General features: G+C 43.3%; 1 protein-coding gene across 14 annotated transcripts in view; it reads left to right on the top strand.

Moving 5' to 3' along the window:
• The window catches only part of LOC117046593 (calcium-activated potassium channel subunit alpha-1), a 588,284-nt gene that overhangs the window by 411,189 nt on the left and 152,115 nt on the right, over positions 1-24,980 (top strand). For 6 of the 14 annotated variants that reach the window (XM_033148697.1, XM_033148690.1, XM_033148689.1 and 3 more), the window contains 2 exons: positions 647-723; positions 5,349-5,357. In XM_033148697.1, the coding sequence (XP_033004588.1) occupies positions 647-723; positions 5,349-5,357 (86 nt within the window). Of the gene's footprint in view, positions 1-646; positions 724-5,348; positions 5,358-12,143; positions 12,318-24,980 lie in introns of all 14 variants that reach the window. The other 8 variants (XM_033148695.1, XM_033148684.1, XM_033148685.1 and 5 more) reach the window with 2 other exon arrangements.

Here is a 24,980-nt window from a genome sequence, read left to right as displayed (position 1 = left end):
CCTTTCACAGAGGAGTCCTTAAGCCAAATATTCGTAAAGCATCAGAGGTGTCTGTCTAAGTAATTGCAAGAATAATTGCTATTGTCCTGCATTTGTTTCATGACAGCATCTGAATTCCTCTAAAACATTAAGCTATGTGAAACTAAGTGGAACAAATGGCCTTATATATCTTCAGCTGTCTGCCTTTTTCAAATATATATATATATATATATATATATATATATATATATATATTAACTAAAAATAAAAACCAGGGGGCTTTGAGCCAGCAATTCCCCTGCCAAGAACAGTGTTTTCATCTCTTGTGTGTTTGGATAATAAAGTCACTTTGGATGCTACTTTCCAAGATGAAAGCTGGATGATCTGATCCACCGTGTCATATTTATTAACCGTTCCCCCAATTATTTTCAAGTTAAATTTATTAAAAGAAGCACGAACTTGAATCACCCGGCCTTGTGTTTGAAATTAATTGTCTTGTAGCAAACATTTCCTTTTTTAAATGTCTAAACCTTTCAAAAGATTAAAGGAAATTAGTGCTGGCATGTTTCATTAATTTGGCACTTGTAGCAAGGAGGAAATGTGGGACTAATTTCATTTGTATGGATTAAGAAATGTGTCAGTTTTTCCGTTCTCCCTCCCTCTCTAGGGCATTTTTTTACTGCAAGGCCTGTCATGATGACATCACAGATCCCAAAAGGATAAAAAAATGTGGCTGCAAACGACGTAAGTAATCTTCCTCCCCCCTCCCCCCCCGCTAGCTTTTCTTTTCTACAGAAACTGTTAAGCATTAAGGGATCTCTTTTAAATATATTTCTACGTTTTGAATAGTGCTAGAGAGAGGCTAGGAAATCTGTACATAACCAACACAGTTAATAACTGTCTCCTGCAATATCTACTGCTTGCATATTTTGAGATGTAAATTTCACACCGTTTGGTTATAACTTGTGCCGTTATTAGAACTTATTTGGCCTCTTAAGTTAACAAAATTTAGAGAATGGTCACATTATGTATAGGTGTCAAAATTAAGTATATAGGCTTAGTGTTTTCTCCCCCCACCCCTCTCCCCCCCAAAAAAATTTAATAAGGGTTTCTACAGATCAGTACACTTATTGTCTGTTTGAAGCAAACCCCACCATGATTTACATGAAGGGAAATACCCTAATTTTAAATTACCTGAACATTGCAAGTATTTGTTTTGGTTTGTTTTGCATATCCAAATCGTGGACATCAAGCACTGATCAGAAGGAGCTGTGCAGGAAATTTAAAGAGGCTGTGTCCAGCCTTGGGAAGCAAAGCAGATATACAACCCCCAAGCTGCTCCACAGGGACCAAGCTTTGGGAAGCTCCCTAAACCAGCTGTGCAAAAGCTCACTGGCGCATTAAAACCTCGGCCAGAGTCCGTTTATTTATTCTAGGTTAGCAGGAATCGTGTCCCTGCCGATGCTGTTGGATTTCAGCTTGCATCGATTCCAGCCAGCCAGAGTGTTGTAGTCCAACAGAATCTGAAGGGGCACAATTTAGCCACCCCTGCAGTAAACGAGTTAATATTAGGGCCAGTTTATATAATCAGCAGAATCAACTGGTAGCACTTTATGTGGACTGCAACTACGTGGGCTTGCATTTGAGAGCTGTGAGTTGCATGTTTGAATGCTTCTCGTCAGTAACAAAACTGTCTTATCCTTCCTATTCATAGTGCTATTTTTTCATGCACAGGTTGGGGGGGCGGGGTTGGAAGGGGGAAAGAACATAGGCCTTCTCAAAGGCTGAAGTGGTCTAGTCCAAGGGAGGAGGCGAAGTTTTATCGCAATTCTGCTGATCATATAAACTGCTCCTTTATATGAATACTGCAGATCATATATTTGCGTCACTCCCCATGCAGAAATATTATGACAGGCAGGCAGATAACAGAATGACAAAGGAGAATAAACATTTTGGAGGCCAATGAGAGGAAATTAAAGAACTGGAAATTAATCCTCCAAAATGCCTTCCAGCAAAAGGTATCTCTAAAACTACAGGGAAGCCCCCAGAGGACCAAACTGTCAGCCCTCAGTATATAAGAAATAGTCTAGTGATTGCAAGCATCAGTCACTCTGGCGAATGAAAAACTGTTGGACAGATGCTGAAATAAAGTGAAGCATGGCATGGAAGGAAGATGTCAAGAAACGTCCTGAGCATGGAATCAACTGGACAGGTTGGGAAGAAGGCATGGATAGCAAAATTGGATCCCCCCCCCCGCCTTTGAGCATTTTCTCACAGTGCAATCTTATGCAGTCCACTCAGAAGTTAGTCCCATTGAGTTCAACAAGACTTACGTCCAAGCAACTATATATAACATTGCAGACTAAAAGTGGAATGCAGCATTGCACTGCTATGAATGTTGTGTCTGTGTGAGCATTTCAGCTTGCCAGATGGAACAATACCACTTTCCTTCCTCCATGAGCTGTTTTGGGGCTTCTGCCAAGGGAATGTGCACAATCAGAAGTTCTTGAGCAGCCTTTCTGCTGATAGGGCTACTTTGGTGCATCCCATCCTAAGTCTCCTTATTTCTTTGTGAGTCCATCTGCGTATGAGTCCACACATTGGCCAGAATTGCATACGATGCACCAAGTTGCATTGTTGCAATGCAAATCTAGGTCTGGAACCTGGTGGGGGAGTTGCAGGAGGAAAGCAGCCAATTCACCTTCTACCAACTGCATCTTTCCCTACAAAAACCCACTTTGTGGCAGCAGGGTTTGCTCACATAACTCTGTGGTTCCAGGCACAAACCTAGTATGCAGTTGGCATCTCAACACATAGGGAATATAAGTGATCCCTCGTTAGAGAGCAGCCTGTGCCTAATTATGCATGGCCAAATCCCATTGATTCCAATGGATGTCACCTAGAGCTGGTTGTAACTGGGCCATTACTTGTAATTTGATTAAGGCACTGCCAGTGAACCATAATATCTAAGACTATTGAGAGTCGCTGGCAGTTTTTTGCGTGCCCAGTCACAACGCATGACTATCCCTCAGGGAAGAGCCTTGTGTTGGAATTCTAAATCCCTCCAGTGATGAGGGGAGAGTGCTTGTGAATGCACTAGCTCCAACACCTGTCATCTTGTTGCCATCCCTGTTTGCCTCTGTAATGAAATGGGGATTCTTCTCCACTCATGTAGGCTACCTACCTGCGCGATTTTGAACCCTGAAGTGGGGGTAAATGTGCTCGATTCCACTCTTTCTTGTCACATGAGGACTTTAGAATGCCTGGGAACCCTCTGCATGTTTGCCACAATAGCTTTGCATGCTCTAGAGGAAATGGGGGGACACTTCACACATTTTATGCTGCTCTGCGTAAGCAGAGAAGGCTCCCTATAGAAGGCCAAGAATTCTCTTGCAGGGAAGATCAGTGTCCGTTGGCAAGTTTTCTTTGAAGGCTGCTTATCTGCCCTTCATGTTCTTCTCACTGAAGGACCCCGGTAAGCTTTAAAGAAACCCCAGCGTTCACAAGAAAGCCACTGACGACACAGCTCAGTCATGCTGGTGACAGCTCTTCAATCCAGCCCTCCAGCAGTGAGGCAGAGGCCTTTGTAGTCCTGCTACCCAAGATTCCAACCCTCACCCCAAGAATTTCTGAGTCTGGGGACTGTCTGTTCTGCCATTTTCACCTGTAAATTGGCAGAGGCATAGAGAAGTGTAGCACCACCTGGTGAAAGCTAGGTAAATAGTGCACGTGAATAGACGGAAGGAATATGATTCATTTCAGTTGAATTTCAGGACACTAGCAGTACAGGATTGCAGGCCATGTTAGGAGAGAAGCATGTCAACAGGGACAGGAGGAATGCTGCCTACTTCTCTTCCCCCTCTCCTCTCCTCTCCACTCCCCATGTCCTTCTGTGCAGCAGAATTTGACTAATCTGCTGTAAAATGTCAAATAGCTACATTAGTACTGACAATGGACTTTGTAAAGCTGCAAGATTTGGAGTTCTACACTCTCCACTCAGTTTGTCAGCTTCATTTATGGATGGCAGTGAGAGCGAACCTTTTCTCTCTCTGCCCTCCCTCTCCCCCCCTCCACCCCACGCTTTTGCTTTTCGTAATTTATGAGCTTTATAATAAAAATTAGAAACCTTAAATGGAAATTATGCATAAGATGAAAGGGAAGCACGAGAATAAACCTGTGTGTACAGGTGAATGGAATTTGATAGAATATCTTTTTTTACATGGAAATCTTAATTATTGTGGCATTAATTACATGCAGTTTCCTGGGATAGTTGAAAGCCATGTTCTTTAATAATGCATCAGAGGTTTCACGTCCCTTCAGATGCTGTCTGAACATTAGCTTCAGTATTGTCAGGGTCTAAAAGTGAGTCTGACCTACATAGCTGTTTGTCCAAACCTGTTAAGCCTAGTATTAATAATTCAGCATAGAGCTCTGCAGTTCCACAAAGCCAGAGATAATTAAAGTAACCGTGCTTTCCTTTCACATATATTTCCCCCCCTTCTTACAGCCCTCTTCTCCCTATTCCTTGAATAATCTGTAGATTTTCATGTAATGTTGTCCGAAAAGAAATTCTACTCTGAAAATCCTGTGCTCAGGATTACTGTGGTAGCCTTGCGGTATAATCTGCTTTCAGTTGTGTTCTTGCTTTAATTTCATTACAACTTTCCAGCAGAGAGCCAGTATTAATGCATGTGTACATACTGTGGTTAGAGAAACAAACCTTCATTGAGGCTGCAGTATTTAGTCGATTAAGTGTGTTAGACATCTTTTAAACTATATATATGTTTAGTGCAAGCTCTTACAAAAATTGTGGGTGGCTAGTGGCACCTAGATGCTTCCCCCTTCTCTTGCAAGGAGGAGAACCCTCTTCTAAGCTGGTGCCTGCCTGCTGAGATGCTATGAAATGTTTGTACGGGTCATCTAAAAATGAACATTGTTTTTCCCCCTAAGCAGAAAAAATTGTTTGATTCATTTTCAGATAATTTGGTGATGGACTTTCTTATTTAACAGAATGATCAATGAAAACTTAACACGACTGATTCATGTAACTGAATGACAGCCCTAAAGTTTATATTTGCTACAGCCTGCCTGAGATGACAGTGGATGATGATATACTTACTCTGGTTTCTTCTTGTTGTATTAACCAGTTTAGTATAAATATGTAATGCTTTTCTTCCCCCCTCCAGCCGCGATGGTTCCTTCCAAAAGGGGGCCATTGAACCCCCGAGGTACAGGTCATATGTGTGTGTACACTGATAATGTTTGAAGGAAATTGCATTAACCTGTGATAATTGACAATGTTTTGATTTATTTTTCCTCTTGCTGCCTTGGAACACGGCCCCTACTATATTTTAACTACACACTGATAGTGATCTATTGTGAGTAAAAACGGGCTCCCTGTAGCCCAGAGTGCAATCCAACCTGTGTTTCTTCCAGTAGGAGAGTATTCATTTGTTCAGTATTCCAATTCTTTCTTTACACTTTTATGTTGCATGTAGCGGTGGCGTCTCATACCCACACCTTTTCTCATTCTTTATTGACCTTGTGGGTCAGGGCGACGTTGAAGAAAATACAGCAGTCTTTCAACTTGCTTTCCCCTGGCCTCTTCTCATTCCCAACTGTATTCCCCCCCCCATTTGTAAATCAAACAATTTTTTTTCTCAAGCTTTCCTAATTTCCTTATGTATTACGAGGCTGAGAGAAATTGCCATCCCTGTTTGCAGCATGTCAACATCACAGACTAGGTTAATACTCATCCCCCTCAGCCCAGGAGAACGCTGGGAACTGTTGTCCTACAAGGGTCTCCAACGGAAAACCCGCCAGTTCTTTGGAGTCTTTTGTGGAGGGTTGAGGGAAGCCATGTATACTGGTTTTAAACCAGTATACATTTGTATTGCAGAAATGCCCTTTCTTCTGTTGTTCAGCTCTAGTCCCCAGTCAAAGATGCACAGAACATTCAATATAAAATACCCAATGAATGACTTCCGGCATCAAACATTCAAACTTGGCAAATACTCATCTGTGCACCAGTTAAGGCACCCTGATATACTAATACAGTTGTGGTACTTGTACTGATTAGGCACCAGTTCTTAAGTAAAAAGAGGTGGTTCTAAAGTACTAATTATAAATTATTGTTGCTAAGTATTTCCCTTAGTCTGTAGACTTTACTGAAGAAATGATAACGATCATGTGTGCATGACCTAAGTATATTTTTAGTGGAATCCACTGTCTCCAATTTTGTTTATCACTCCCCACTGAAATGCTTTTCATATGCCCTCCAAAACACATGAGGATCACTTCCCTGTGAGTGGCACCCACAAAGCAGGGAAGGCATTAAATGATCCCGATCACATAGGCAGGGGCTGACTGTACCACTCTTTCCATGGGAACCAAGACTTCGCTTCTAGCAAAGTACCAATTCCATGGCCAGGAACCATCGCAATTAGCCACCATCTATGTGGTTGTTTAAATGTTGCTCTCAGCTATAAACCACTCATAGATAAGTAGTTCCCATGCAGATATAGAAATGTGTAAAAGGACATCACATTGTGAATTTTATCTGGTTTCAAATATTAGCAAAAGTGCACGTTCATGGCTCGGCATCCGTGAGCAACTCAGGGATCACATTAACTAGCCAGCTTGTTCAAGATGATCAGTGATGGCTGAATAGAGCCAAGATCAGGCATGGCCAAACTTTGCCCTCCAGATGTTTTGGGACTACAATCCCCATCATCCCTGACCACTGGTCCTGTTTGCTAGAGATGATGGGAGTTGTAGTCCCAAAACATCTGGAGGGCCAAGTCTAGCCATGCCTGGCCAAGATCATTGCCTTGCACAGAGTTCACGAAGAATTCACTAGTATGACTTTCTGGGGTTAAATTCCCCTAGTTGATTTAATTTGGGAACAATTGCTCAGAACTTAGCACTGTTGGATTTTTCACCACTTGAAATACTTCCTTCTCACACATACATTTTCCTGGAGTTATATGATTTTATAACTTTATGACTTTACAGTTTTATGGCAGCCTTGATATTTAGAATGAGCTGGCAGTTAATCAACATTCTTATAACTAAAAATACATATGCAGAAATAAGACTTAACCATGGTTAGCAGGAATCATGGATCATTTGCTGCCGCAGCTCTGGTTAAGACCCAGGTGTTTAACACTTTGGGTTAGCCTGGCACACTAAACTCTGTCCCCAGATGGCATTATATGTCAACTAGCAAGCACAGAGACTAGATCACTGCGGGAGCTAACCATGTTTAAGGAAAACAAACCATATGCCATATAGAGTTCATTTGCTTTATTAAATTATAATGATTAAACTTCTTCATATAATCCTAGTTTTTACTCTTAATATTAGTTTAGTTTTCTTTAGAAGCGCTAGTTCTGTAAAACATCATCCCAGTCAGAATCCTGATACTTGTGAATATATTTAACTCTTAAGTAATGTTCAGCAAAATCATTTAGTTACTGGCAGGGCAATAAATCCATAGTCTTTGAGAGGCATCCGTTGTGTCACTGAAATGTCAGTCCCAGTCCCAGTCATCAGACGAGGTCTGAATAATCAGTCAATGAATGCACAATTCGGGTATCAAATTTTAGTACATTCAAACATTGTTATTTGAAATTCAAACTTGTTACCTGAATATTTGGAGGAGTCAGATTTCAGCTGTCAAAATAAGATTGGTTGTCGGGTTGGCACATACCGGTACCTTATTTTCAGAGGCGAGTCAAAATGGGTAGATTTTTCTTGCCAATTCTGGTTACAAAATCCACACCCACAGCTGTTGGTGTGAGTTTAAAGGGTGTTATTTTGCCAATGTTTAGATAAAGCAGGAGTGAACAGCCTTAGTGACACATGTGTCCCTTAGCCTAATTTTATGTGCCCCCCCTCCCCAGTTGATTCCCAAAGCCCCCTGCAAGTGACTAGTTCAGAACTTTGGTAAAAGTGAACAGCAAATCAGAAGGAAGAGGGAGAAAAAGTGGGTGGAAGCAGGTGTCAGAAAGGGGGTTGGCAAGGTTTACCTCGCCTGGGCCGGTTCACTCCAGCGGAGATCCCTCCGTGGGCCGGATCACCTTGCCCGCGATTTCCTGCGCCTGCGCAGACACGATTTCCGGCGCCACGGAAGTGAGTCCCCATGCTGCGCTGCGCTGGTTTAGCGGAGTGGGTGGTTTGTGGGCCTGTTAAATGACCCCCCATAGGCCGCTTGTGGCCCATGGGCCTTAGGTTGCCAACCCCTGTTTTAGCCCCATGCACAGTCAGCATGTAGCACTCAACAGATTATCCCTAAACGAATGCGGCACTCGGCAGAAAATAATACTGCCCAACTTGTCCTAAAAGATCTAAAAGTAAAGTTTTGTTTATTCTTCCTTGCACACCAGCACTCAAACTCTGATCTCGGCTAGAACCAGTACTGTCAGGCAATACATTGCTGATGCTTACTGAGTGTGGGAAAGACAAGACTGTGGTGTGCAGAGGATTTTCAGTGGTATTTAGATTTGCCGTTTATAATTTTAGTGTAGATACTCATTTATTAAGAAGCATTCTACTTCCCCATGTTGTATACTGAAGGAATATAAAAGGCAAGGAATATTAAAAAGTTTATTGCTTTCTTAGACACCATTAATCCAAGCATGCTATGAAACATTAGGAAAAGTACTATATAGTAGAATGATCAAACTGCTTCCTTTAATCCTTATATAAAGCTAAGCAATTTTTGACTGCGAAACCCTGGCAGTCTGTATAATTGGAAACAGCTAACATTCTCCCTTTAATATTATTTAAAAGCCAGAACTTTTTAAAATAATAATAATAATAATAATTTGCAGAGGGCACAGGAAGGCTGTGGTTTCCCTGGCGTACTATGAAGTAAGTGAGAAAAAGCTCTGCCTGTTGAGCGCAGAGAAAAAAATCAATTGTCACAACCAGTTTTAAGACACGCTGCTGTATTTTTAAATTTCTAAAATATTTTTTACACAGCTGAAACTGTGCTGTGGGGGGAACCCTTTGCTGTTCTTCAGGTTGATGATCTTAACCAACATCGCCACAAGGCAAAATTAAATCAATCTAGCTGTTCCTGTAACACTACAGTTCCTTTGTGACCGTAATTTCTTTGTGAAGTTTTCCTTTGTTGTCATTTACCTCTTGCTGTGGATCATAAGAGAAGTTGAATTGAAATGACATTGTATCCATTTCAATTCATAACGGTAGTCTGGCTCTTTTTCCCTCCCCCCCCTTTTTTTTTACTCAACCCCAGTTGACTGACATGGAGTCCAGGTTTTCTTTAGCCAGCTGTTGTTTGGTGCAGTTCCACTAGATGTCCTCATAGATCTACTTTTTGTTACCATTGGTGATGTAAAGGCAGGCAGAGGAGTGGTAGCAGTTGGATAGACAATGGTAACAAAAAAAAACCAGGTAATCAGCAGAGAAGACCTTTATCCCCGTTTGCTTTGCTTGTCAAAGTGAAAATATTGTTTAGTGGGCAGATACAGTACCTTCTTCCGAGGGTATATGATTGAAACTGGTTGGCTTTTGTAGAATTTTTAGTGGTGCTCCAAGTACCATGGCACCAAAATTAATGAAGTTGTACAAAAGAGTCTCCTGTCTTTCTGCTGATTGCCATATTTAATTAACATTTATGGTGGTTTAATGGGAAACAGTATGTGTCTGGCTGCACCAGCTTTAATCATTCCATCATGTCTTTAATCTGCTCAGCAACCATTATTCCTAATACTCCATCTTGTTATATGTTTGCGGGTGCATTTAAAAATATTTATTTTCCTCTTCTATTTGGTATGAATGCAAAATGACTGTGTAACAGGAATGAAGAGTAATAAGCATGTTGCCTTACAAACTGTGCTGCTCTGATATGTGATTGCTCATATGATGATTGATTAAAACCTTCATAGCAAGTCCTTTTGAGAAGTTTGCTATCAGATTTGAGACTGTTTCCTGCATGTTAACTGAATGTATTATAAAATGATGCATGGTCTCCAGAATAATTGATATTAATAATTAAAAACAGTCCCTGAAATGCATTGGGTCTTGAAATGTGCCTTGCACCAGTTCCATTATTGAACAGAAGAATACAAATTATTGTTGAAGAAATGGTTCTTAAATATTTTCCTCTTCTGTACCCTCCCCTCCCCTGGTGTCTTATTCTATTACTGCATTTTGACAAAATACAACTTAGATGGAAATGAAAACCAGGGACTGTTACTAACCAATATCAAAACATTATACAACTGGCAGTTACTTGGGTTTCGCTACAGCATTTGATTAGTAGAAGCTTCTTCAAAGCAGTTGTATATTATGCATGGAAGAACTTTCATTTTTCTTTCACCAAATCAGTGCATTTCAGACCAGATCTTAATTTTCCTTTAAACAAAAAGAAAAAGCCAAATATTGTTATGTTTTGGTGGTTTTTTAAATGTAGGAATATTTGGACAAACATAATCTTTGTAGAATGAAGAAGTGTTTCCCCTCTTTTTTCTGAATAACCCTTAAATGATTTATGGAGATGCAAAGAAAAGACGGGGGAAACTGATGAACTAACTATAAGTTGTCCGGAATAATTTTTAGTAGTCTAAACTGTTACCTATCAAAAGCTGTAGTGGAATTCCATCTTTGTCCTAAAAAATCAAGTTCTGGGGAATGATGTATGGTGTGCTGACCGAGCCTGATGTTGCATGTTGACATATTCAAACAGCTGCAAGATAACTCAATGAGAATGCTAAGAACACATGCCACAGGAAATGCAAGCAAAACTTTTAGAGGAACAGAATCACTGCTGAAGAGATCACTCATCCATCTCCCTCAATGCCTGTTTTCCCACAACCATGACGTTACCCCTTGCTTGTCAGATATACTGTGTATGGCAAGTCATAAGAGGCCTTAGAATAGGACTTGACCCATTTTGGAAGATTTATATCCTCCTTTCTCAGTTTTAAAACAACAGCAACCCCCCCCCCAAGTCAATGGGAAATGTTTTAAATTAACATGGGAATTGTGACTGCTTCTTTGGAAGGTTACAAGCCTTTTATTTTTATTTTTTATTTTATTTTTAAAAAAAGTTTGGGTGCACATTTGCTCTTGCGGGTTGTACTTTTTGACTACCAGCGACATGCTTCAATGCCACTATAAATTAAATTAGTTCACGCTAAGCCATTGCCAATAAAATATGGCCCAGTGCAACATGAGAAACAATTATAAGATGTGTCCTTTGGTTTCACCTTCATGTGTTATTTGTGAATGAAGTCACTTTAGTAGAGTTGAACAAATTGGGCTTTCTCAAAGACAGCACTGAAACCTGAAACCATTCCAAGTTGAAGGACTGTCAATTTGCATTGAGCTTCATCAGCCTGACTGAAAAAGGGGGAAATCATTGACTTCATGACATTTGATGGCTTTTCAAATTTATTTCTTGTGGTGATTACAGTACTGAAATCCCGCAATAGATACAGAAGAGAAAATATGATGATGATGGTGATGATTGGTTCAACATGTTCCAATGGACCCATATTTGGTGCACTCTGGTGATGCCTTACATGTGAACTGCCCTTAATGTTGAACTTAGAACCACAGAATTGTGGAACTGGAAGGCACCCTGGGTGTCATCGTCCAACCCCCTGCAATGCAGGAATCCCAGCTAGTAGCAGCATCTCTTGCAATGGACATAAGTTGGTATTTCATCAGATTGGTTTTATGTCCTCTGAGGTGCATGCTCAACGAATGGGATTGTGGTCTCCTTAGTACTGAGGGGAGGAAATAGCCAAAGCCAAATTTAGCTTAAGAAGCAATGGCTTTGCACTATTCACCTTTTCGCTTTAATGGTTACAGTGGTGACAAGGGCGCGAGGGAAAGCCTTTATACGTTTCTGCCTCTCTTTGGTGGTTCTTATTACCCCCATGCCAAAAAAAAGTCTTCATCTTGTGTCACCCCCTAGACAGAACAGAGAGAATCACTTACCTTTCCTCTACATTTGACGTACAACCACAGTGTTATTCATAATCAGAATGATTATATCCCTGGGTCAAGACTGCCATAAACTAAGGCCTGTATCTTAAATCCCTTAAATGACCTTCCAGCTGCATTGTTATATTTAACCTTTCCATTAACCTGCTACTCTTCCTCTCCTCCCATCCAACCCATGGTTATAGCCAAGATGTCCATCTACAAGAGAATCAAACTGGCATGTTGTTTTGATTGCGGACGCTCTGAGCGTGACTGCTCTTGCATGTCAGGCAGTGTGCATAGTAACATGGACACCCTTGAGAGAGCCTTCCCACTTTCTTCTGTCTCTGTTAATGATTGCTCCACCAGTTTACGTGCCTGTAAGTTTTAACACCAGCACATGCTGTTCCATGTCTGTGGTGTCTGTGGTATCATCCCCGTCCTGTGTCGTACATTGTGGTTTTATTGTTTTGGCTTTCTCCCCTCCCCTTTTCCTTTTCTTGTTCCTTTTTTTAAAAAATGCCGTGATTCAGCACGTTTCCTTCCCCCCTTACAACTACTTTAATTTATACAGATCTATATTTATATATTCTTCAATGTACTTCATTAAAAGAAACAATATTTTGTGTAATTGTTGCTCTCCCTTCCTCTTGTGAGCTTTTCAGGGGAAATGCATCTTGGCAACAGTGCAGTTTCGTGACATTTTGTTTCTGATTCATACGCACAGTATAATGGTGGTTAAATGCTTTCTTAATGGCTGTGGTAGACATGCTATGTTCGGAACTAGGCATAGGGACAATGACTTAGGGAACAAATGCTGTAGCTATTTTGGGAAGATTTGGAACAGTTTGCAGTATGTGTAGCACACAACGTGTTTAGCATCAAAGGTGTACCTTTGGAGATCTGCAAATGACCCATCTTTTGTCTGAACTAACATAATTTGGTTATCATTTAGCACTGCTGGTATCAGTTCATGGTTGTTGGGTGTTTCACAAACTGTTTGCTCTGTATAACTTATCTAGTTATGTGTTTTGATCTGGTGGTCCATGCAAGCCTTTGAGGGTAACACTTGAGTAGCCAGTGAAACATATTGGGGACAGGTAACCAGCACTGAGAACTGAAAAGTCAGTAAACTTTGGAGCAGAAATAGCAAACTCTATAGTGCACTAACTTCTCCCATGAGTTGCTAGGTGCTGCCTTATTCTGAATCAGACCATTGATCCATGTAGAGCAGTATTGTCTACTCTGACTGGCAATAGGTCTCCAAAGTCTTGGCTACTACTTTCCCATGCTGTCTACGTGAAATCCATTAACTGGAGATGCCCATGATTGCACTGGCAGCCTTCTGCCTGGCTCTGCCTCCACCTTAGCCTACCAGCTTTGCCTAAGACCTACTTCTAGCCCATCTAGGGATCAGTATTTTGAAATAAAAATGAGTAATCCAAAATGGCACAGGTCAAAGCTCAATCTTTCTGGTGAACACCCAAAGTATATCTGTCTGGAGGAACCCTGCCCTGGAGGAACATGCAGGTTCCAAGGCAAGGGCTTTAATGATGGCTTGATGCCGGTGGGCTAGATCCAGAGTATGTTGACTTTAGGTGCCATTGAAATCCATAAGGCAGGTTACTCATGACTTTACTTCCCATTCATTTTACCAACTTAATCTACCTTGAACCCAGTCTCCCCTGAATACCCACCTAGCACTTCTTGTATCCATTGTACTTACCAGTCATTACTGAATTGTGGCTGGCACATCATTGGAGTGTCCACAACAACTAGACGTACCCATCAATTTTCTATTCATAGTGGCATCTGCAAGCAAAAAAGAAACTATAACTTGGAAGAGTGGTGCAACTTTCTATTATTTACTGCTTCCTTTAGAAGGGAAGGAGCGTTAAGGTTTGGGCTGCATAACCTAATCAGCCCCCCCCCCCCAAACCAAAACACGCTGCATGTGATATCATTGGCGCCTCCCAAAGTACAGCTTTTAAAAAATGCATTAACCACATATTGCATTCAGTCATAAAAGTGATGTTGATGGCTTAGGAGGTCTTTAGTTGCTCTGCTTCCCTCTCTCACCTTCCACCCGTCCTTCACACTGTCACACAAAAACAAGGTTTAATTCTTCTCTCTCTGTGTGTGTGTGAGATCGCCCACCTTTGATGGTTAATAATAAGAAACAAGCAATCAATACCAGTCCATGCCCTTTGTAAACCAATGCTAGTTTATTAGCTGATGTTGTCCCCGATTGTAATATCTGCATCTCCATGTACACCCACCCACACACCCTTGAAATCCGATTGGCAAGGCTTCAATAGAAACCAGCATTTTCCTTCCAGTGAGGAGAGGTCAGACAATGCCCATTTTGACAAGAGCTGGTTAGCTCAAAGAACAGTGGTGAGAGTTGGCTTTTCATTAAATATGAGCAGATGTGAAATGTAGAGTGCTTGACAATTAGAAATGGCAGCAGTAAGGCCCTGGAATCAAAGTGAGGTCAGATTGGCGGATCAGATTACCTCCCTTACATTCTTCAGTTGTTCGGGAAATCATTTTGAATTAGTGTCAGCAAAACCTTGATCGGTTTTGCCCTTTGTCTTTCATGCTAGCACTGTATTGTTTCCCAAGACACTCATTAAAGGTCATTATACTATTACAGGGCTGGCTTTGGTCACAGCCTCCCCCCCCCCCTCCCCATTGAGTCAGTGTGTGCTTCTAAGATGGCTTAATGTGCTTTTCATTTTTTCCCTTTTTCTCTCTCCCACCAATCTCTCTCCCGGCTTTTCATTTTAAAGAGAAACAATCGTACAATAATAATAATAATAAACAGGAGGGGGGGAACTGGTGAAAGATATCCTTAAAGAAAAAGTGGCTACCACAGTATTTTGGTCACAATCCTGTGGGAAATTCTTCCATGTAATGAATGGAAACTGTAAAACCTTTACTCCTCCGCAGCCCCCATCCATTTTAATTTATCTGGCAAAAGGAGAACTTCTTGCTAGATTGCGCCCTGTGAGAACATCTATTTTACACATCCATTTAAACTTGCAGTGTTGTGAATTGCCTACCTTCCTGTAGCTAAAGGCATGGGCCTTGCAATATCTTTCTTTGCAGTAGCGGAAAAGTTCACTTGGTGACTCACAACACCATTCAAAATAGTGACCTTCCCCCCAGGAAAAAAATAGAAAGATTCAAAGAGGTACTGGGTGCTTACCCAATGGAATTTTTTTACCCCTTTGCAGAACCCACCAGTTTCGAAAGAGATTTTCCATGTAGTATGGAAAGCTGCTGCGAGAAGAAGAAAAATTCCAAAGCTCTTTTAGGTGGGCAGGACTAATTGTAGTGTTCTTCAGATCAAGGGCACTATGGTTATGCAGCATGGATTAAAATGGGCTTGCTAAGCAAACAAACAAATGGGGAAGCAGTTCCTTCATTCTGCTTATCTCTGCTTCTCCTCCTCCATAACCAGCACCCCCACACTGCTGCTTCTTCCACTCCCCCCCTCCCCCGCAGTCTATGTAGGTAAAGGTAAAGGGACCCCTGACCATTAGGTCCAGTCATGGACAACTCTGGGGTTGCGGTGCTCATCTCGCTTTATTGGCCGAGAGAGCCGGTGTACAGCTTCCTGGTCATGTGGCCAGCATGACTAAGCCACTTCTGGCGAAACCAGAGCAGTGCACGGAAAACCATTTACCTTACTGCCGGAGCGGTACCTGTTTATCTACTTGCACCTGTAGTTGTTGTTGTTCAGTCGTGTCCGACTCTTCGTGACCCCATGGACCAGAGCACGCCAGGCACCCCTATCCTCCACTGCCTCCCGCAGTTCGGCCAAACTCATGCCATTCGCTTCAAGAACACTGTCCAGCCATCTCATCCTCTGTCCAGGGCCGTCTCATCCATAGAGGCTAGTGGCGCGGTGCGCCAGAGCGCCGGACCCCTCAGGGGCGCCCCGCGAGCCTGTCGGCATACTGGGCGCCCCCCTCCCCAACCCGCCCCCGCCCCCACGGGCGGGCTGGTGGCCGGGCGCTCGCACGCCGGCAGCGCAGCCACTACCGCCCATGCCGCTCCCAGGCAGGCTGCGAGCTGGCCGCCCTCGCCTCCCATCCCGGGAGCACTGGAAGGGCGCGCAGAGCCCCACGCCGCTCCAGCGCCACGCCCCTCATCCGCTGCTCGCCCGCCACCAGGGAGAAGGCAGGAGGAGGCGATCGGTGGCGGCGAGCCGTGCGCGCAGTGATCAGCCCTCCCTCCCTCCCTCCCTCTGTCCGCCCCTCTTCAGCTGGTGTGCGCGCCCTGCCTGGGAGGTGGGCGTGATCCCCGGCGGCCGCCCCTCCTCTCAGCACCGCAATTGGTCGTCGGGGCGCTTCTCCAGCCTGCTGCTTCCCGGGCAGCCAGGAAGGAGCCTGAGGGGTCCCGGGCTAGGCACGACGATCCCCAGCAGCCGCCGCTCCTTTGAGCGCTTCTCCAGCCTGCCGCTGCACAGGACTGGAGTAGGGCGTGGGGCGGCGGGAAGGAACCCGAGGGGTCCTGAGTGGGGCACGATCCCTGGTGGCCGCCACTCCTCTGAGCGCTTCTCCAGCCTGCTGCTGGAGCACTTTTGCTTTTTATTTTGGAATCCCACCCAGCTCCATCAAAAAAGGGGGGACCGGTTTGTTTTAGACGCTTACCAAGGTCCCCTGCTGCACGTACACACGCACACACACACACCCCATGCTTGTTTTCCCCGAGTTTGTGGCAGAACTGGAGAGTTGGAAGTGACCCCACGGTGTCATCCAGCCCAACCCCGCGCAATTAAACGGGTGGCGTTCCACATTTTGTCCTGCAGCTTGCCCAGATGGTGGATCCTCTGGCCCCTTCCTGGCCCCCGAAAAACACTGCTTTTATTCTTGGGTGCTTAGAAGGGGTTTCTTGCGCCTTTGGGGGGGCTCCCAGTCCCAGCCGCCCTGCGCGCTTCCAGGTGCATTGGGGGTGCTGGAGAGGAGCAGGTATATTTGGGGTGCTCCCCCACCCCCGGAGGCTCCGGCTGGTTGGAGGGAGGGAGGGAGTTAGGGAGGCGGTACAAGGCACTGTTTGCCAAAGGATGGGGGGCGTGGGGGGCGCCGGACAGATCCCTGCACCACGGCGCCAGATAGGCTTAAGACGGCCCTGCCTCTGTCGTCCCCTTCTACTTGTGCCCCCCATCTTTCCCAACATCAGAGTCTTTTCCAGGGTGTTGTGTGAGCGTAACCTGTAGTTACGCTCACACAAATCACTTACCTGCAAGGCTCAGTATCCTTTCTCCAGTAGCGGTAAAATTTAGATGCTCCAGGAAGTTGCAACCATAGTCTGTGCCAAACTCTTTCTTTCTTTCTTTCTTTCTTTCTTTCTTTCTTTCTTTCTTTCTTTCTTTCTTTCTTTCTTTCTTTCTTTCTCATCATGGGGAAATGTGTTACATGCCCCTTGTAAAAAATAGTGGATATGACCTCTGTGATGATTTATGCCCATCACTACCATTTCTGGGAGGTTGTTGATGATACCATGGGAACTCTCTCTGCCTGCCAGCCACCAATATGATGTCACAGTGAGCACTATGACCTCGGTGGATGTCCTGCTTGTATGGAGGATAAAACTATTTACTACTCCAGTTTAAAGACAGGATGCCTCTTAATAATGACTGCCAGGGAATATGAGATGGAGAGGGCTATTCTATTCCTGTCCTGCTTATGAGCTTCCCTTAGGCATCTGAAGAGCCACTGTGAGAACAGACGACTGTGCTAGATGGGCCTTTCGTCTGATCTAGAAGGGCTCCTTTTATGTCACACGGAAATTAGTTTTTTCCATCATAACGCTCTCCTGCTTTGAATCTCTGTGTAGGTAAGGCATTGGGAATGCTCTGATATTAGTATTGGTGCCTGGGTTGTCCAAATAGCTGTTGTGGAGATGGGATAAATTGGGTAGAGGGTGGGGGGAAAGGCTTCCTCTGAATTGAGAGGCAAGTAGAGGGTTTTGGGGAGCAATCGTAGCTCATGAACTTACTGGCTGACTTTACCAGTGGGTTGAAAGAATTACTGAGATAGTGTACGTGAGATTGCACTGTACAAATGTTAAAAGTATTATTTTTTTGGTGAATGTTTAACCTTTGGAGCACAGTTGGATAGGAAAACTATTTCTTAAACTATTTCCTCTGCTGCACATGACTTTTAATAGCTGCAACAGAACAGAAATAACGTTGCAAAGAAATACTATAATTTAAATTTGTCCTTATTGTTTACCTTTTTTTAAAAAAATGTCACTGTTACAGAGTATGTCCCTTTCAGCATCCTGTGAACCTGTAGTTATTAGTATCTTGGGGCTGTGTATGGCACCAATGGAAGAAGCAAGGAACCAAGGTTTCTTTGAGCAACTGGAACTTAAGAAACCCTGCAAAGAAAAATGAGATGATTTCAAGCCCTGCAGGAAAATCTTATTAGGGCTACACAAGAGATTACAATCAGGCAGCTGTGTTTTCCTAACCCAAATTTTTATGAAACAACCAAACTGGTCTCTGTTGGAGAGCATTAAGCATTACTTTGGCCTGACATTCTCTTAACGAGACTAATATAAAAAGACAATTAAATCAAGGGCAGAGTGACACAATAAAAAAATGTATTAATTCAAGCCCACAGAGATGAGAAATCAGACACTATATGTGTCACAAATATCTGACCTTTGTAAAGAAAGCCAGCGTGGTGTACAAGGGATGGTCTAATGGCCTCATCTGCAGACTTGCTAAACTAGAAAATAGAAGCTTGGGGAGAGGAATGTCAGCTGTTTTGTTACTTGCAGAGCAGGGCGTTATACCAGCATTGCTAGGACATTTTCTGTATATTATACAGCATGGACCAAATTAGGAGGCATACCTTGCCCTGTTTGGTCCATGGACTGGAACTTCCCCACTCCTGCTGTATAGGAAACTCATAATAAATATACAGTAGATGCTTAGGTTGCTTCCCCCCCCCCAAAAAAAAAATTCCTTCCTCTACTTTGACGTCTGTTATATTCCATTAGCCATCACCAATCAAGTTAAGGGGTTTCATCTGCCTTGTAGCACAGCCCTACACGTGTGCACTTGAAAGTAAAATCCAATGTTTTTACATGAGTAGAATGTGTGCTTTTATTTAAAATGCATCTCTGAGTTATTTGTGGGGCATAGAAATTCATTCATTCCCCCCCCCCAATATAGTCCAGCCCCCCACAAGGTCTGCGGGACAGTGGGCTGGCTCCCTGCTGAAAAGGTTTGCTGACCCCCTGTTCTAAAGTATTTCATCAGCACAGGCAATGAAGAAACAGAAACCTGAAAGTGAGGGGCTATATTTATGTGAGTGGACTCTCTGAGTAAGGAACAATGAGAACAACTTCCCAGGAATAAGGATTGTTGTAGACCCGACTTTCCTCTTTGTGGTGTTTGATGATAACCCTGAATGCCCAAATAAAAAGTTTCAACTGGTTTTCAAGCCTTCCCGTCGCTGGAGTACATTTGCTAGCAATTATCTAATGCACAGTTCTTACATGTTGCGAACTCCCATGTGTTGAAAGGGATACTTTCATCAGGGGTGTACTTTGGCAATCTTTCGTAATATGGCGCCCTGTTTGAGGCCACAATTTGGTGCCTCCAAATGGTTATTCTCAGTTATGTGGGCTCTTGGCTCGGTGCCCTGTGCAGCAGAACCGCCCGCGCCCCTCTAAATCCGCCACTGCTTTCAGTATACTTTGTGTAAAGAAAAAAAATGGGCAAAAGGGAAGGTATGTGAATAATACACCCTTCCAATAATGCAAAAAACTTGACTTGGGTAGGAACACCAGTGGGATTTTGCTTTTGTCTGAGACCCACATGTTGCTTTATTAGTTAACCCCATGACCTGACTGTCATCCCTCTTCAAATTCTTGTGTTGTTATAATCCCAGTACAAACTGCTGGCAGTGTGATGGACCACCCACAAGGCTCCAGCAACCCAGTGGCTGATGCTTTATCCACTATTTAGGAATCACTGGCTTCACTATAAATGTCATGCTGTAGATAGAATAATGAACAAGAATTCATTGCTTCAGAATGAATTACTGTCAATACTTTATAGTATGCCAACTATGCGTTCACTTAGCAGCGCTTCTGCAATATGAAAAACTAGTAGTAGTAATATAATTTTTGTTAACTTTATGTTAAATATGTATTCTGTAGCTGACCTCCTTTGTAATGTTTTATTTTGAAATCTTTAAGATAATATTTTAATTTTATGTTAATTGTGTAGCTTTGACTCCATATTTGACTTTCTTCAGATTGTTTTATTTATGTTTTATTGATTTAATATGCTTTAAAATCGCTTTGAGATTTTTCTTTAAAATATAAAGCGGTATAGAAAACAAACAAACAAACAACATATAAAGTCCCTGCCCGGAACAGTGTGCAATCTGACTAACAGTAATACCTGTTGCTTTTAGTAAGTTTTTTCCTAGCAGAAGAGTTTGCGTGTTTGGGGAAAGAAAAGTTATTTGTGTTGCTTTATATCTTTACATCACTTGTCTTTCTTAACAAATGAGGAGGTAGAACAGTGGCTTACAAATAGCTAAGTACAGCGGACTCCCTGTTTTTCAAAAGCCAAGCCATGGACCCCTTACTTTTGCAAATGTGGTATCTCCATGGTAATGTCTGTTATTTGAATGGTGCCACCCAGGGCTTTTTTTCCAGCCAGAACTCGCTGGAACTCAGTTCTGGCACCTCTCAGGTGGGCGTCATTGCCATTATAAGAGAACAAGGGAGGCGTTCATGGTGAATTACAACACCTCTTTCCCCCCAGAAAAATAGCACTGGTGCCACCATACCCTCCAACATGTCCCAGCACAAAACTGGAACACACATCTTCCAGACTACAGTCCCATACAAATCACATGACCCACATGAGAGTGTGGTGCCCAAAAAGATGATGTCCCTGACAGCTGATGGGTATGTGCCATAGACCCACGGGGTGTGTTACACTGACCCCCGGGGTCCACGGACCAATAATTGGGGACCACTGAGGTAGAGAATTGGAACCTTTGCTGGACATTTTAATTGCTCGGTGAAAGGTGGGGAATCAGTAGCCCTCCAAATTCTGTTTGACTGCAATTCCAACTAGCCCCTTTAGTTTGGCTATTAGCCAAAGATGCTGTGAGTTGCCAGGCAACATCTGTAGGTCCACAGACTCCTCATCCCTGTGCTCAATTGCTCTGACCAGCCATATACAAACTGGTGGGTTGTTGCCAGTGTGGTGTAGTGGTTAAGAGCGGTAGACTCGTAATCTGGGGAACCGGGTTCGTGTCTCCACTCCTCCACATGCAGCTCCTGGGTGACCTTGGGCTAGTCACACTTCTCTGAAGTCTCTCAGCCCCACTCACCTCACAGAGTGTTTGTTGTGGGGGAGGAAGGGAAAGGAGAATGTTAGCCGCTTTGAGACTCCTTCGGGTAGTGAAAAGCAGGATATCAAATCCAAACTCTTCTTCTTCTTCTTCTTCTTGCCACAATCATTTTTTCATTCACATTTCCCCTGTAAAATATTAATTTCCAAAACTATTGGTATGTGTAGTTTTATATTTAGGTCTTTGACATGAATATTTCAGTGGATTATTGTGCTTGCTTGAGGATGATATAGATTTGAAGGATTGATAGCTGGAGAAATACAAGGAGTGTGTAGCAGGGAAAGGGGATAGACTCTCCCATTCAAAGCCGGTTGCTGCAATAGAATAACAAACGCAAGACAGCCTGACTAGTTTATTATAAATAGCCAGAATGTATTAAATAGATACTGCAGTGCAGTAGGTTAGCTCAGATGCTCGTCGTTGGGGGTTAGTGCAAAGGAATTTGTTTGGTGATGTCCTCAACCCTTTGAATATTACATGTACCAGCTTCTGTGCAGGCGGCAGATGCTCCCAAGTTTAGCAGCAAATATTTCTGAAGAGTTAGATGGAAAAGGCGGGGAGCACGGAAGAGGCAGAGAGAAGTCTTTTTGAGAAATCGCTTCGGGCCTCTACTTTGGGTAGTGTTTCTTACCAGGGTCACAGGAAAGTGACTAGTGAATGGATTGCCTTGATGGGGACAGGCTAGGGGAAGAAAAGCTGTCTCCAGCCCATGGAGCGGGTTTCAGAGAGGGCCTTATGAAAGGTGACATGGAAATTATGTTTGCATTTTTATTTCCTGAGTGTGGCTGGTTGTCATGAAACTCACCCTGACAGTTTCTTACCACCAGGCAACAGATTCTCCCTGTTACCTCCTCGGTGTAGGACAGATGCTAGCCAGTTAGCTCTCCATCTCTCCTCCTCCTGAGCTATCTCAAGCGACAGATGCCAGGACTAGCTCAGTTTCCTCCTGAACGTTTCTGTCGTAGCCCTGCCTTGAGCCCAAATCCTGACCTTTACTTATATGAAATAAAGTACTTATGAACAAGCAGAGCCTTGATCCAGAGCAGGCTTAGAGCAAATGTCAAGCCAGACTTCTGCCTCCTTCTTCCACCTGCATTAGGGAGCCCAGATTAGACTTTAGAGTAGAGCATTGGACTGCCTTAGGCTTTACAGGTCTGGAGAGACATAACTTATTAACAAAGAGCTATTAAATTTTTATCCATTTTTACAACACAATATAAATGCTTCCTATGAATCTACATTGTGTTCATTATCATTTAAAATGTTAATTAAGTCAAAGTTACATTTAATTTAGTCCTAAATGTGCCTTTGGGAGGAAGCGTTTAGAAACAGCTGCAGGATTGAGAAAGTACATCAAGTGTTCTGGGAAGTTCCCTGCACCAATTTCAGGACAGATTATCCCTCGCCCCCACCCCACCCACCCCCACCCCACCCGCTTCCTTCCAATCCTAAATTGAATACTGTTTGGTGTCTGAAGCTAATTTGTAGCGATGCGATTGGGCACTGCTTCAAATTAGTGTCATATCAATAACTCCAGGGTTATTAACTCTTAGGAGAATACGGAAAGAGTAATGCACAAAAGAAGAGCTAAAGTGCTCATTCGAATTTTGACAACTGTTTGAAATCGGGATGCAGTCACGTTCTAAAATGGCTTCCATTCTGCATTTTACAGATGAGCTTCCCAGGCTGAGATTCCCATAGCGCTAGCTTTCTCGACAGGGTCCAGTGCATGAGCGTCTGCATAGACAGCAGTGGTATAGAAATGTTTGTGGTAGATTCAGAGCTCAAGACGTCACAGGAACTGGATATCTGAATCAACTTTGGGGAGCTTTATTAGCAGCAGGGAGGAGCCTGAGGCCCTCAAGAAGCCGTTGGACTCCAACTCCCATCAGCCCCAGTCACTATAGCCATTAGTCAGGGATGATGGGAGTTGGAGTCCAGCAACATCTGGCACGTCGCAGGCTTCTCACCCCCTGCTTTATAGTTAAAAGCTGCTTCTTTATATAGAACTGTTTCTCTTTGTGTTCTTTGCCTTGTCTGAACCCTTTACTCCACTAGAGGAAATGGCAAAAAGACTATTTCCATATATTTTCATTCTGGAAGAAAGTTTTGCTCTCAGGGTTATTGCTGAGAAACTCGGTTTGAAGAAAACAAACGGCAAATCCTATGTAATTTTCAGCAACTTTTAATCTCTAGTTTTAATATAAGCCACAAAAGAGGGGTGCATGGGGGGGGGGTGAAATAAGGGAGATGGAACTGCCACATAAAATCTTAGAAATCATACAGCATCTCTAGGCTTTGTTGTGCAATTTTCCTTGCTTGCTCTTGCGTAAAAGACATTGGTTGCATTAGATGTCACTGTCTCCACGGTGTGCACAGCATTATCCTTATTTTTCTAAACTCAAATTGCTTCGCATTGTCACTGCAGCACAGCAAAGCATTTCCCCATCACTGCCTGTGTGGTAACACAGCTGCTCAGGGTTTTTAGTACCAGTCAGAACTGAGCAGCAACTTTGTCTTCCGTCAGAAATTCTAGAAAAGGGCTGTTGCTGTTGTTGTTTTAAATAAAACTGTTGCTTCTAGGCAATGATATAACTACAGGTTTTAAGAAACTTGGAGCTGCTATTAAAAAATGCCAGCCCCAGAGCAAGTTCCCCTTTCATTTGCAGTGGCCCATCTTGCCTCATGCTCCCTGGCCGACGTGTTTTATGGTTCTCTGCCCTCAGTTGTGCAGTATTAGAGTAAATCTGCAACATTCCCCTCTTTCTGCAAATGTGCTGCTTATCACTGAGTTTAGATACTCTCGCAACTTAGTTGCTGCATTGTCAAATCAAGTTTGTTTCATTTTTCTTTCAGATGAGTTCAGATGTATGGTTTCTTTTACAGAGTTAATTACAAAGCCCATCCATTTCAATGGGAGTGTGTCTTCACATGCAGGGAAAGTCCCTATCTCACTGAGGGCTTGAGACCCATCGGCTACCCTCACCTGCTTTAGCCAGCCAGTCAAAGCCGTTCCCAGGGTGTAGCATGCTGATAGCTTCTGGGAGCTACAGGGGAGAGCTGAGTGCAGGGTGGCTTCCCAAGGTAGAGGCAGTCCACCTCTGAATAAGAGACACTTGTGAGCATAGAGTGAAGGAGGACTGTTGCTTAATGTGCCCTGCAGCTTGTGGGCTTACTGGAAGTTGATCACTGTTGGGAACAGGATACTGGGCAAGAAAATGGAGTAGGCAGAAGGTAGATCTGGCTCTGTTGACAGATCTCTTGAGAGATTTGCAGTTGATTATCAAGCATTTTGACTCCCAATTGTTTAGCAGAAACAGCAACCAAAAGACCCACTCCCTGCTATAAATTATGATGCTGAAACAGAGGAAGCCTGGGGTAACCATGAGTTGATGTTTGCATGGGTATTCAGCTCTGTTCAGCTCTGGTGCTCAAAACAAAATCCGGGACATAGAATTCTCTCATTCTAAGTGTATGTTTTTTTTTGCACCAGGTGCAAAGTAGAAGTCTGCCCACAGAGGTGGTTCTAGGATAGTTCTACTCGTTCAGCCACACTGCAGGGAGTGCCACAAAAATGCTGCCGAATGGAACATGAGAAGCAGTGGGGCACCAAATCTTAGCATCACACAGGGTGTCGCTGAA

This window comes from Lacerta agilis, chromosome 5, assembly GCF_009819535.1.
Source record: "Lacerta agilis isolate rLacAgi1 chromosome 5, rLacAgi1.pri, whole genome shotgun sequence".
NCBI lineage: Eukaryota > Metazoa > Chordata > Lepidosauria > Squamata > Lacertidae > Lacerta > Lacerta agilis.
Note: the sequence above shows the minus strand (reverse complement) of the source record. Positions and strands in the feature narration are given on the sequence as shown.